The sequence below is a fragment of the Amphiprion ocellaris genome, chromosome 10 (genome assembly GCF_022539595.1).
Source record: "Amphiprion ocellaris isolate individual 3 ecotype Okinawa chromosome 10, ASM2253959v1, whole genome shotgun sequence".
Taxonomy (NCBI): Eukaryota; Metazoa; Chordata; class Actinopteri; family Pomacentridae; genus Amphiprion; species Amphiprion ocellaris.
In genome coordinates this window covers 26,644,688-26,660,363 of record NC_072775.1, presented here as the reverse complement: position 1 = coordinate 26,660,363, position 15,676 = coordinate 26,644,688, and the positions used below count along the sequence as shown (strand labels likewise).

General features: G+C 37.5%; 1 protein-coding gene across 4 annotated transcripts in view; it reads left to right on the top strand.

Annotated features, from left to right (window-relative positions):
• LOC111570365 (disks large-associated protein 1-like) overlaps positions 1 to 13,391 on the top strand; it is a 163,059-nt gene extending 149,668 nt beyond the window's left edge. For all 4 annotated transcript variants that reach the window (XM_035949463.2, XM_035949461.2, XM_035949460.2 and 1 more), the window contains exon 15: positions 9 to 13,391. In XM_035949463.2, the coding sequence (XP_035805356.2) occupies positions 9 to 233 (225 nt within the window). In that variant the 3' untranslated portion in view covers positions 234 to 13,391. The remainder of the gene's footprint in view (positions 1 to 8) is intronic.
• Positions 13,392 to 15,676: the final 2,285 nt, after the last annotated feature.

Below are 15,676 nucleotides of genomic sequence, written 5' to 3'. Positions count from 1 at the left end.
CCCACCAGGAGAGGCGGCTCCCACCTCCAGTGCCGAAAAAGCCACCCAAGGGCCCCCACCACCTTCCCCCTCTCGCCAGAGAACGCTCACTGGAGAGCTCAGAGAAACAGCGGCAGGATGCCAGGAAGCGCCTAATGGCTGCCAAGAGGGCAGCATCTGTACGGCAAAACTCAGCTACTGAGAGCGCTGACAGCATCGAGATCTACATCCCAGAGGCTCAGACAAGGCTATGAGGACACTACTAGGGACATACACAGTGATGACATGCAGAACACAAGTACACATATCATACACAAAACACAAAATGTATGGTTGTCCATACCAAGGTATAGGGTGGAACCAAATACAAATCTTTTATTTGAATATGCACAATGCTCTAAACAGAAATACATCTACAGTTTTGCAGTAATATTTTCCAACCCCACTGCTGATGTCATGGGAAAACTGCCTATAACAGTTAGTGTAAACGAAGCACTCGCAGATTGTTGATAAAATAAGTATGAGTATAATACAGTATAATACAGTATAGTACATCATGGAGACAATCAGGAATCTTTCTGCTATCCAAGAAAAAAACACAAGAACACAGCTTTTATATTAAAACAGAGAACAAAGGTAATATTTTCTATTGTTCTGTGTTACATAGTACAATAAGAACATCCCACTGAGCAGATAAACGGCTCCATATTAGGGAAAACTCCATCAAGCCTAAATTTCATATACATTATGCAACAAGACAAATACCCCTAAATCTGTTTAGGAATCAGATTAAAAAGGACACTCTCTTACATTTTCATCAGAGTCAGACTTATATTCAGTTTTTAATCAGTTTTCACCAGATTAGTTGCACGGTATGGAATAAAGATTGGACTTGCACAGGTACTATTTGCATCTAATTATCAGAAACTGAGGTCTAACACTGCTTGGGATACTAAAGAACTGAAGTTAAGGAGTGCCTTATGAGAATATGCTATAGGGTCAAACACAATTTTTCTTTTTTTCCCCCCTAAATTCATTTATTTTTCTCCAATCTTATGCACATTCATCAAAACCACACAAACCAAACCTAACAAAAACAAATGCAAATACATAATACAGATAACGCTACATAACATGAAAACTCCATTTTATTAAAAAAAAAATCATAAAATCTGCTCTATTGCAAATCAAAGTTCTTTTCCTTTTAACCTATCTGTCTGTTTTTAGTACTAATCTTGAACTTTTATTCAGACTCAGTTTAGACTTACTGTTTTCCATTTTTTAAAACTGGAGTTCAACAATATAATCCTGTTTCATTATTTGATTAAAATACTGTATTATATTGTTGGCAGCTAATCTTAAACAAATTTTACACTAGGGTTAAAAGCCGTGTTGTTTGCCCTCTTTGCTTGAAGGTTTTAGGTATATTTCAGCTCACTCAATATTGTTGATGTGTGTGGTTTGGCTTGCAGCAGCATTGATCTCAGAGGCCCATCACACTATCATTTTCACTTGAGCATCATTGGTACTAGGTGAAAAGTTAAATCCCGGTTTGTCAGGAACGAAGAGATTTTCAGGGGGTGCTAAGTTAGTATAATTACAATTACTACCTACTTTACTAAATAAATACAGTACTGTGCAAAGGTTTTAGGCACTCTAGATGTTTAGATTCTTATCTATCTTACAGCATCAGGAGGCATCTGATTGGTCCCAAATTAATACTGCTGCATGAGAACAAGCCCAGATGTACTGCTAGACTTATAAAGAACCTTCCTGCAACAGATGGCCTGACCCACACTGAGCCCTGATCTGAACATCATGGAGTCAGTCTGGAGTTTCATGAGCAGACAAAAGACAGCAAGACAGCCTACACCCACAGAGGAACTAACAGGCAGTGGAAGAGGGGAGAGAAGGGAGAATGCTGACTGAGTTATACCCACAGTCTACATCTTATGAGTCAGTCTAAAGTTATCCTAACTATCTCAAGTTTAGCACAACCAGTTCACCCCACCAGATTTGCCTAAACCCCTTGGTCCACGTCTTCAAGAACAGCCAGAAAACTGTAGTAAAAAAGAGCCTTTGCAGGTTTGCTTGAAAAAACTAGTCTACTTGTCCATATAGTGGGATAAAATGTTAGCTTACAACTTGTAACAGCTGTGTTCCAGCATAATCTGTTCATAAATACCAAGCTCACTGACTGAAATACATTTTTTCATTGCTGTTGCAAGTGTTATTGCTTATATAAGCCATCTCTGCATCATGTTATTCACAGACTAGATTCGAAATTCTTGTTTAGTGACCTAAACAAGAATATCAGATATACCAAACACATACAGAATACAGATCGGTAACAAACACTATTGCCTTGCTTATAACCATGTAAATATCATGCTGAATTGCGCTAAGAACTGCAAACGGTTCTTTGACCATAATTACCACAAGAAATGTTAAAGGGTCACATAAACAAACCTTTGTTGTCACCACTTAGATAAAATTCTGTGTCTTGGCACGTTGTCACTGTTTGATCCAGACAAAAGCAGCTGTAGACATAAATAAACTGGGTCATAGTCACTTGACAGAAGACAGTCACTTTAGGTTGTCTGCTCTAGTGCACCCCTACTAATTTCAGCTCCACCTTAAATCATTTGGTTCTGGAACTAGGCCTGGCCCAAGATGCTTGGAAAAGGCTTTACTTTTAGCTTCTAAATGTTTTGCAAAGTAATTCACATTTTAAACAGTTTAATTCCGAAAATATAGCAGATTAGACTTATGGTTAAGACCATGCCAACTCATAGTTAAGGAAAACCAGTCACCCAGAGTACATCACAAACTAAAACAGTGAAATAAACTCCCTCCTAAGATACACAGAGAAGCACTGCATTACAACTTTTCCAAACTGTGTGTTTAAATTTACAACATCCAAAATACTTTACCCATCAATGACTAGCATCAGTTGACTATAACCGATAAGAGCTGTCAGAATCTCTTAAACATTCTGACCAGTCCAAATCCTTTAAGTCTTGTAAATTTTGAGATGATGCCACTGTAAATTAGACTTGTAGCACATCCCAACACCCTGTCAATGGTTCATGGTTGATACAGACCAAGAGTTAGTTATACCTACAGTACAGAAGAAAATACATTCCTGCACAATGTCACTAAATTTCAAATGAATCAAATTTGTGTCAGCTTACATTAGTTGCATTACTTCAAATCTAATCAGTTGTAGTAAGTATTTGCTCTGACAAGTACTGACAGTTTGCATTTACTATATTAAAAATGTAGCCCCCCACAGTTGGAATTCAGTGCAACAAATGTCAGTACAGTATTGAAAAAAAGCATTTTGTTTCAGTACTTGATATGTCCACCTTTATTTTGGTGACAAATACAATCCTCCTCAGTATGGATGATACCAGTGCTGCACAAAATTCTGCAGAGACAGACTTTGATAGTTTGTAGTCTTCCCTTTTTCTTCTTTGGAAGCTCTTCTGTGATTTTGGCAGTGTGCTTTGGATCAGTATCGTGCTATATTCCTCTTCTGCCAAGCCTCTGAAGACAAAGAGTCATCTTGGCATCCAGTATCTTTGTATATCCATAGGGGTTCATGGTGCTATTTATACAATATATTGCCAAAAGCATTCGCTCACCTGCCTTAACTCGCATATGAATGTAAATGACATCCCATTCCTAATTCATAGGGTTCAATAGGATGTCGGTCCATCCTTTGCAGCTATAACAGCTTCAACTCTTCTGGGAAGGCTGTCCACAAGGTTTAGGAGTGTGTTTATGGGAATTTTTGACCATTCTTCCAGAAGCACATTTGTGAGGTCACACACTGATGTTGGACGAGAAGGCCTGGCTGTCAGTCTCTGCTCTAATTCATCCCAAAGGTGTTCTATCGGGTTGAGGTCAGGACTCTGTGCAGGCCAGTCAAGTTCATCCACACCAGACTCTGTCATCCATGTCTTTATGGATCTTGCTTTGTGCACTGGTGCACAGTCATGCTGGAAGAGGAAGGGGTCAGCTCCAAACTGTTCCCACAAAGTTGGGAGCATGGAATTGTCCAAAATGTCTTGGTATGCTGAAGCATTCAGAGTTCCTTTCACTGGAACTAAGGGGCCAAGCCCAGTTCCTGAAAAACAACCCCACACCATAATCCCCCCTCCACTGAACTTTACACTTGGCACAATGCAGTCTGACAAGTATCGTTCTCCTGGCAACTGCCAAACCCAGACTCGTCCATCAGATTGCCAGATGGAGAAGCGTGATTGGTCACTCCAGAGAAGGCGTCTCCACTGCTCTAGAGTCCAGTGGCAGCATGCTTTACACCACTGCATCCTACGCTTTGCATTGCACTTGGTGATGTACGGCTTGGATGCAGCTGCTCGGCCATGGAAACCCATTCCATGATGCTCTCTGCTGAAGCACTGTTCTTGAGCTAATCTGAAGGCCACATGAAGTTTTAAGGTCTGTAGCGATTGACTCTGCAGAAAGTTGGCGACCTCTTCGCACTATGCGCCTCAGCATCCGCTGACCCCACTCCGTCAGTTTACATGGCCTACCACTTGGTGGCTGAGTTGCTGTCATTCCCACACACTTCCACTTTCTTATAATACAGCTGACAGTCGACTGTGGAATATTTAGGAGCGAGGAAATGTCACGACTGGATTTGTTGCACAGGTGGCATCCTATCACAGTTCCACGTTGGAATTCACTGAGCTCCTGAGAGCGACCCATTCTTTCACAAATGTTTGTAAAAGCAGTCTGCATGCCTAGGTGCTTGATTTTATACACCTATGGCCATGAAAGTGATTGGAACACCTGATTCTGATTATTTGGATGGGTGAGCTAATACTTTTGACAATATAGTGTAACTGTCATCTCCCCAACACCTTTGTACCCATGCAACCACATATCATCACACTCTCACCTCTGTGCTTCATTGTCAGGACTATGCATTCAACGTGGTAGTCCTGGTCAGGTTCATGCCAGGACCCCATCTAAGATGAACAAATTTATCCTGGTCTCACTTGACCAGAGAATGTGCTCCCAGTTTTCAATAGGCTTTGTTTTATGTTCTTTAGCTAAGTTTCATCTTGCAGTTTTGTGCCAAAGAGCAAGAAAGGTTTTTTTGTTTGGGAACCATCCATAGTGCACGCCAATTTCCACTGAAAACCCCTGTACCAAGTTTTAAACACTTTCCCTTTTGTTTTTTTAGAGCTAGCTTTTCCAAGTAGCAGACTGTGCATAGTATGATCTTAGGACAGCCATTGCCAGTTAAGTACTAGTACTGTGGCTAATTTTATACCTTCTAATTACTGTTTAGATGGATTTTAGTTGATCACCAATCTTCATGTATCCCTTTTCATCCTTTTGAAAGGATACATGAAAAAAATTACTTTCGCTGGCACTTTAATACAATACAGTCAAGTCCACAAATATTTGGACACAGACACAATTTTCAGCATTTCGGCTCTGTACACCATCACAATGAATTTGAAATGAAAATATCAAAATGTGCTTTAAGTACAGACTTTCAGCTTTAATTTGAGAGAATTTACATCCAAATCAGGTAAACGATGGAAGAATTACAACGCATTTTAGATATACCCTCCACCTTTTAATAATTGGACAATTGGCTGCTCAGCTCTCCCATGGCCAGGTGTGTTATTCACTCATTATTCCATCGTTTGGAATCTGGTGAGGTCAACTCCTTTAAATATGAAGTCATTATCAGTGAAGCTAGCCATCATTAGGCTGAAAAATCAAAACAAACCCATCAGAGACATAACAAAAACAAGAAAAACCTCTTCACAACAGTTGACCAGATAAAGAAGACTCTCCAGGAGGTAGGCGCATCTGTGTCAAAGTCAACAATTAGGAGAATATTTCACCAGAGTGAATACAGAGTGTTTACCACAAGGTGTAAACCACTGGTGAACCTCAAAAACTGGAAGGCCAGATTAGAGTTTGCCAAAAAACATCGAAAAGAGCCTATGAAGTTCTGAAACAGCATCCTATGGACAGATGAGACAAAGATCAACTTGTACCAGAGTGATGGGAAGAGAAGAGTCTGGAGAAGGGAAGGAACTGCTCAAGATCCAAAGCAGACCACTTCATCAGTGATGCATGGTGGTGGTGGTATGATGTCGTAGGCATGTATGGCTGCCAGTTGAACTGGTTCTCTTCTATTTATTGATGATGTGACTGCTGGCAAAAGCAGCAGAATGAATTCTGAATGTTTCAGGCAATATTATCTGCTCATATTCAGCCAAATGCTTTAGAACTCATTGGACGATGCTTCACGGTGGAGATGGACAATGACCCGAAACATACAGCGAAAGCAACCAAAGAGTATTTTAAGGCAGAGAAGTGGAATGTTCTGCAATGGCCAAGTCAATCACCTGACCTGAATCCAATCAAGCTGCATTTCACTTGCTGAAGACAAACAAAAGGGAAAATGCCCCACGAACAAGCAGGAAGTGAAGACAGCAGCAGTAGAGGCCTGAAGAAAACCCCTTCACAGCAGTTGGCTGGATCAAGAAGACTCCCCAGGAGGTAGGTGTATCTATGTCAAAGTCAACAATTAGGAGAATATTTCACCAGAGTGAATACAGAGGGTTCACTACAAGGTGCAAACCATTGTTGAGCCTGAAAAACAGGAAGGCCAGATTAGAGTTTGACAAAACACATCGAAAAGAGCCTGTACAGTTTTGGAACAATATCCTATGGACAGATGAGACGAAGATCAACTTGTAACAGAATGATGGAAAGAGGAGAGTCTGGAGAAGAGAAGGAACTGCTCAAGATCCAAAGCAGACCACCACATCAATGAAGCATGGTGATGGTAGTATATTGGTGTGGGTGTGTATGGCTGCCACTGGAACTGGTTCTCTTCTATTTATTGATGATTTAACTGCTGAATAATGCAGCAGGATGAATTCTGAAGTGTTTCAAGCAATATTATCTGCTCATATTCAGCCAAATGCTTCAGAACTCATTGGACGATGCTTCACAGTGCAGATGGATAATGACCTGAAGCATACTGCGAAAGCAACAAAAGAGTATTTTAAGGCAAAGAAGTGGAATGTTCTGTAATGGCCAAATCAATCTGGGAGAAATGGTGTATTTTCTGGAAAAATTCCAGGGGTGCCAATAATTTCGACCAGGACTGTAAATGATATAAAATGTGATGCAATGCCTATACCGTTCACCTGAGTTGGATGTAAATACCCTCCAGTTAAGCTGAAAGTCTGCACGTAAAGCACATCTTGATTATTCCATTGTGATGGTGTACAGATCCGAAATGCTAAAAATTGCGTCAAATATTTATGGGCCTGACTGTATTCCCACAACCCAAAGGTACAAAACTGATCAAGTTGTAGTTTATACACGTCATCTTATAAACATGTTCATGGAGGCAGGCTAATTAGAAATGTGTAGTTGAGAATAGACAAATTAGAATAGAATTAATTTATTGTCATTGCAAATTTTGCAGGTGATAAATTTTTGAATCATATAACATTTAAGTGACGTTGCATTGGGATGTGCTCCGTTCTGTACACTGTAACAGTTGTAGACTTGTGGTTTGCAGCATAACTGCAATGCTGGAGCACCTTTTTTGAATACATTTCTAATGTCCCTCTTGCAAATTCAAGCAGCCATCATTTTTTATGACACAATTATGCCTGTGTTACAGCTACACAAGTGCAACTGCTACACGGTTTCTCCATAGTGCATATGCATAAAATGAATCACCTAAGCTGAACTAAAATATCACTTAATGAGTGTCAGCTACCTCACATTTTCCTTTTCGGAGAACTGTAAGTTCTTCTTGTCCACCTAGTGGGGAAGATTGTGTGATGTAATTGAATGCGGTGAAACAAATGGACCTTGTGGTGAAATTGTTTTTATTGGTTAATGTCAGTGACAGATAGCAGTTACTGTTTAGGGATCATGTATCAGTTTGCATAAAAAACAAGAGTGCCTTTTGGTTCATTTAAAATAACAGTGTGCAGAAACTCCATTCATTGGACTAAAAAGGAAGTGTCCTGCATCCAACAGTTTTTTGTAATGTTCCACAAGACATTCATTGCTGCTTTACACAGTGCTTGGCTATGCGAGCTCCATCTGCAGTTTTCACACATCTATAGTACAATTCACATGAAAACTCTAATTTTGCAATTAAAGAGAGGTAGTAGAGGAGACCTCGAGCAGATAGAAGTGCTTTCATTTACATAGTCTGACATAAAGACTTACAAACAAGTTAATTCAATCCATACTCAACTCCTTAGGATTAACAGTTTTGATCAGATCACACAGAGCTTTGCTTGAACTTTGGTTGATGTGCAATATATTTTAATATCCTCCAATCATGCATCTGTACAGAGGTTATGGACAATCTTACATACACACAAACATACAATGATAATATTCTTGTGTCATATGAACACACTTCACATGCACACTGGATTGTGAATTTCCCCAGAAGGATCAATAAAGTTGATCTTCTCTTACACCCACATATAATGAACTTATTAGTACTTACAGGTAATTTGTTCAGGTCTGGTGGCTGTATGAACACTGCAGGCTGGTGTAATATAAAATAATGTTTCTCACTTCTATCTGGAGAAGAGAATGCTGTAGCCACTGCTTATCTTTCATCTTCCTCTCCATCTCCACACCACATCAGTTCTTAATGGAATTAAGAATTCATTCAATTATTAGTGGGTAATCTCTTTTGGATGAATCCTCTTGACAAAGGGTAAAATGTTTTAAAGGAAAAAATCTGTAGTTTTACAAAACTAAGATGTATTTTTTTGTTCTTGTCATTCTTTTTGCCTGTGATCATTTACTTACCTTTTAACCTTGGGTCACAAGGACCCCACAGGGAGCAGCAAACAGGAGCTGTTTACCCAGGTTTCCTAAAATACTTCTCCGATTCATTATCAGGGAAGATACCAAGCAGTTACTAATATTGTTGAGAAATGAACTGGGTAATTATATCACCACCTGTGCAAAGATTGAACATCTTCAATCTTCTCCCTCTTTGGTTTGATTTTCATGTCCCTTGTTTTTCTTTGGTTTCAAGTTGATTTGTCTTTTACATGACACATTTAGACTGAAGCAATATTTAGTGATGATAGTGATTTTTATGGAAGTGCTAATAGCTTTAATACGTGACACAAACCCCAAATGTAATAGGATGAAATGAGTCTAAATGCAGTACTGATCTCATTGTGTCTCACAACTAGTTACTTTATTGATAGAAACAAAATATTAAATTAGTCTTTCTAATTTAAGTTCTTTTTTCTTTCTTTTTCCTTTGGCTAGATACAGATTTACACGAGACATTCCAAAATTGAAGTAGATTGAATAAATCTAATTTGAAACTGGTAGTTAAGAACTTCTTCTAGCTGGGTAAAGATGCAGAAGATATTTCTTTGCATCTCCTCAACTGCTTAATTTTAGATACAAAGGGCTAAAAGTAGTAGTAGTAGTCTAGTGACTGCTAAACCACGGCTTCCAGGCACCTGGAGGTTAATTAAAGTTCTGTGAACAAAATTATTATTTAAGTGCTGCAGTTTGTCCCATCACATCAGAATGACAGCTAACTATGACTTTCATTTTCAAATTAGAAAATTTAAATGTACACTGCATCTTTGAGCAACTTTGAAATTAGACAGAAAGACATTCTGGGGATAGACAACATCTAAGATGGAATGAGATTATGTGCTATTGTACATTTAACAACCACAACATTACAGCCACTGATACATGATGTGACAATACAATGTTCTGCTGGGAAACCTTGGGTCCTGGTATTTATGTGGATATTTCTTTGACACGTACCACCCACCTAAACTTTATTGCTGACCAGACACAAAGGAACAGCTCAAGGAACACAAGAGCTCAAGACATTGGGCTAGCAACTAAACTCCTGCTGTCAGACACCACAGGATACCCCCAGAGACACCAATGAGTCAAAGGTTGTGTTGGCCACACAAGGGGGTCCTGCACAATGTAAGACAGGTGGTTTTAATCTTGTGGTTGATCAGTGTATATTACTGTTTCTACAATACTAGAAAACTTTTAGCTTTAGTTGGGAGCTTTGAAAATGATTGGAACTCTAAATGTTGTTGAAAGATAATTAAACTCTACTGACTGTGGGCTTGGTCATATAAATCACTGGCAGGTTAACATTGCTTCACATGCTATTGCATTACATGCACTGGCAAAGGTTCATTATCAGTTAACCTGGCTAGCTGTCTCACTAACCAAAATGCCAGTCATTAACTGTATATAACCTTCGTTTTAGACTCTGCAGCATCCTTCTCAGAAGTCAGGACAGTAAACATATCTTTGCTTTAGATTTACTGAGCTATGTTCTATATCAGCATTTAATAAAGAATGCGATATGAAAACAATGAGCAAGTACATTTTCAGACCTTGACTATTGGCAGTGCTAATGGTAATACCCTCAGCTTAATTGTATTTAGTGAAAAAGACTGTGTCAAAATATAAGTGTGACCAGGCTGTCAGTAAGATGAAAATTCTGTGGTTTAAGTCAGTTTCTCAGTGTGTGCTGATGGTTTGCCAGCACTAATTTCTTTGGAATATGTTAGATTATTCTCTTAAAGGAATATTAGTAAAGGGGAATTGTATTATTTTCCTTCTTATGTAGGTTCCTTTTGTCTGGTGAAAGCTATTTGAAACAACATACAGAAATGTACACTCAATCAACAAAGAAAGTATGCTGAGAGGTTTATAACCATAAAAATGAAAATGCTCATTTTAGAGTGTTACAAACACATTTATGCTGTTAAAATATGCTTTGTCATTTCTGCAGCTGTCACTTTCATGAGACACTTTTGTGATTTAATGCATGGGAGTCAGTTTGCTCACTGTATTGGTTAAACTGACTTCCAGTGTACTCAGTCTGTGACAGTAGTATAATGTCCACAGGAGCTTTGTTAAGTCTAAAAATACACCTCTAATGATGATTATCTTAGGTTGGATTGTGTTACAAACTGGAGATAAATGCTGATAAATGCATTAATGATGCTTTGCATTAAGGGAAATTAAGTATCCTGTCATTTTAGTGCATGATCCATAAGAAGGACTAAAATCAGGGTGTCTTGGGCCATTTTTCAAAAAATGTCTCTTGTGACTGATTTATGCAAGTGTAACTCTATTGGTTGTAACACTATAGTTGGATCCTCCTTTTAATTCTACAGGGGAAGAAAAGCTATTTAAAAGCACAGCAAATGTATTTATTGAATTTGGATTATTGACATTCTATGGAGGACGTCTCCTTCAGTGAACACAGCAGGACTGACTTTGGTCACAGAAGTGAATAAACACTCAGTTCTGATGAGAAGCTGCCGCTTGTTACTTCTACACTTTTTTGGACTCTCTGATCTGAGTGCTAAAGTGCCATAAGAAAACATTCCAAATTCATCCGGGTTTCATATTCCACAGCTGGACTCCACGGGGCAGCTGAACCAGACCTGGTTTTAGCAGTGACAAAGAAAAAATGTATGGGGCTAAGATGAGCCACTTCATGTTGTTTATCTGTGAAAATGCCATTTATACTCTTACTACTTATGCCAACATTTATTGTAACAACCTCTTATACAACTGCCATTCATTGATCCAGAGGAACAATCTGGAAATCAAAAGCAGGATTCAGAGGATTCTACAGATTATTCTATAATAATGATGATGATGATGATGTTTTGTTAATGAAAGTATTCTGTATTTATTTTCTTCTTTCGAAAAAAAAGATTATTTGTGCGTGTGTGGGGGGAAGGGGTGTAATTTTGTACAGGATCCGATTACCTCTGTGTTGAAATGATAACAGTGAGCCATATTCAATGTGAGATACCCTTCTAAATCAAGAGGAAAGGGCCATACAGCTGCTGAATTAGTATGTTTTGTTTTGTTTTGTTTTTCTTACCATTTACTGAATTATTTATTTTGTATTCCTGTAGCAAGCTAACTGTCTGTGATTTTGGGAGGAAGTGTAGAGCAGTAACAACGTGGCATAAATGTAATCAGGGGAAACAGAGAGATTTTTAGTGTCCCACTTTGTTCAGTCCTGCAAATGATGAGTCTTCAGACATGATACCATTAGATTTTAGATTTTTAAACTTAAAACACTGGCATCATACTTGGAAATGCAAAAATGCCTGGCAGAGAATGGCCAAACCTTCAAACAGCTGTGGTTCAAAAGTGAGAGATGTGAGAATGAACATATAAAAGGTTGAAAACTGTGAAAGATAAGGGCTGCCATTATTGTAACAAGTTGTTAATATAATTTTAAATGTCATTTTCTGTTTGTTTGCATGAGATCTGGGTCAAAATTATAAATGAAAAAAAAACCCTACTAAACATGAAAAAAAAGTAAAAAGACAACTAAAGAAATGACAACTTAACATCATATCTTGGTTAAAAGGATTTCTGCTTTTTATTTTTAACAACTGTTATGAAAATTGACCTCTTGATTATATATTAAAACCTCCTGCAACTCACACCATTTCTTTATCAATGTCTGTATTACTAACAAATTCTGTATATGATTAAATTATGCAGACATTATCACCAAAGGAAACTTAACTTAAAATTAATCATGAATTTAAAATTTGAGTTAAATTTTTTTCTTCTACTTTAATGTTAATTTTTAATTGAGCGTTGCTCTACTAAAAGTTAAATAATAAGCTGCCTTTAAATTTCAAATTGTTCATTTTTCTTTACCATATTGGCAGTCCTTTAAAGATGACAACCTTGGATGTAATGCTGTTGAAAACCACTGTAACTCCAAACAAATGCTGTGTTTGAGCTTTGTGTGCTTTTTTTTTCCTCAGGAAGAGATGGGAAATGTAGTCTACAAAATCAGGGTCTCCCAGACATGGTGATCTGTTACTCTGTGTGCGTGTGTGCGCGTGTGTGTGTATGTATGTGTGTGCGTGTGTGTTTAGGAGTTCATGTGTAAAGTTTGTATATGTTTCATTTGTATATATTACCATTTGGAAGATGCACTGTGTGTCTTTAAAAAGTGCTTCCTGAGTACCTTGTTTTTTATGTCGGGCCTTTCCTCAGTACGGTCTAGTAGCCTCATAGAGTCATTCTGTATATTAACTCTCCACTTGTACCTGCGACCAATCTCTTGTGCTTGTACAGAAAATGATGGGGGTGTTTCATGACGCATGCAGACACAATATTATACTTATGAATCTATATCTAAGTTAGAAACATGTATTTGGTTTATTTATGCTCTTATTTATTGATTTTTCAAACTACAACATTTTGTTGAAGTGGTTTACCATGCTCTTCTGATCTTCTGTTGTATTGTAAAGAAACTATTTTATGTCCATAACTATCGATGAACCCTTAATAAAATTAACTATCAACTCTTGTGACTATTTATGACTGATCTCTATAATATTTTGCAGCACATACATTTTAGATCACGTGATTAGCATCGATGATGAATAGGTGTTCTCTGTTGGCATTGAGTCAGCAAAATAGCTGGAAACCATAGTTCTTAACTTGTGTGTGATCCAGAGGAGTCCCAGACAGCTCCCAGGGAGGTTGTGGGAAGTGTGCTAATATAAGTTAAAATTAAATAAAATGCTGTAGACAATGTCAAATAAACCTAGATATGATTGGTAATTTTTACTGTCTATCTGCCGAGCTAAATTACTCACACACATATCACCACAACATGCATGCATACACACAGGGCAAAATCAGATTGGCTGCATTTGTATTCAAACTGACAATGACGTGATGATGTTTATTATCCCCACATGCAACAAAATCCACCAGTAACTGAAACAATGCAACCATTTATCAAACAGTTGTTAAAAACATGGATACTTATTGAACATTTCAATATGTATCTGTGTTTTTCACAGTATCTATTCTAATATATGGAAGACTCTCTGGTTTTCCATATATTAGAAAACAGTGGTGTAAAACATAAAACTATTCAGTGTTACCTTCTGGAATGTGGTCTAACTTTGAGCAACTGCAATGCAGATATCAAGCCCATCTCAATTATGGTTTGAATCAGCCCACTTGTAACTCAAGACTTGAACACCTGCGCAGTGCACTTTTCTTCTTTGCTACTACTTTTTTCTGGTTAACTATATGAGGTTCCATTAGCGCCATCTATATTGTGGATATAAGACCTGTTAGGTAGGAAGGAAGCTAGAATTTATATGATTGATAGTTTCGCCTGGACAGACAGTGTACTTGATGTTAAAACTCTGTATAAATTTGGTATAGTATATCTGAGCAAAATATCTGTAAATATGATCTAAAACATAAGTATTTCTTTAAAATAATTAAATGAAAAATGAAGAATGTTTATGTAATAAAGAAATTGGCCTTTTCTATGCCATTTTAATAAACAAATTTAGGTCAAACTGATTTAATGGATACAACGGGTAACTTCAATAGAACTCATAACACATAACATCTCTGATAAGTCCGCAATTTAAATAATGGATATTTATCATGACATTTCTTAAATTTTAGATTGGTATATCAAATACTTTCTGAAAAACTGTCCATCATCTTACTTTCAGTACTTTTTTGGCACTTTTTGAAAATAAAGGTATGTTTGGAAGACAATATTTTAAGACAAAAGCCTGATGTTTTCACTGTTATTTCTTGTCATGTCATCGATTCAGAATCTAAATATTTTTCAAATAAAGCATCAAATAACCAAATAATCACTGAAAACTCCCATCTCTGAACACATTGTGAAGGTTTCGCCAGCTGGCAATGCCAGCTATCCATCACACACAGTTCCAGAAATTTTACGCAGACATTGTAGATTTTATGAAGTTTACTGGCAATTCCTTTTTTGTGAAACTGTAAATACAATAGAGACAGTTTTAGAGTTAGACTACTAAAAAACATTAAACAGAAATGTGCATCAATAAAACACAACCTAATGTACCATGACTCAACATGTTGCCAAATTACACTTATGGGCTTACAGACATGGAAGGGAGAAATGGAGATCAGGAGCTGCAGACTGCTGACCATTCTGCTGGCAATGCAACTGAATTATACTACTGATCACGTGATTCACAAAGCAGAAGAAGGTGCTTGCATAGAAATCACCACCAGATGGCTCTGTTACTGACAGAACAACCACACATTGTAAACACAATAAACATTGCAGGAGCAGAACACACATGAACAAAAAATTGATAATGCCGAAGTCAACAAATTAGATTTTTTGAACCACATGTACTCGCATGTCACAGTAATGCAAAACAAAATAAATAGAATCTTCTTCCCCAAAAGGTCAAAAAAAAAAAAAAGAAAAAAAGAAAGACAGGTATTTTTGTTGTATCACAAAAACAAAATTATTGGTAGATATCCTAATTCAAGTAGAATGGAGTTCTGGCGTGTTAAAATGGTTCTCTAAATATAACTACGAAATACACTTATTTTAATATGGGCACATTTTCATTTTTGGAGGTATACACCTTGGTTTGGAGGAGACTTGACAGGTAGTCATTTGTCTGGGAATTATCACTTCTTTAGGTCATTAGGATGTTATTAGCATAATCCAGTATTGCAGATTCTGAGTTGAAATTCATCCTGTTTTTCCTTTTTAGTTCCTGACATCTTGTCATTCAAACATGAAATTTCAATATGTTCAAAAAATGTGGTG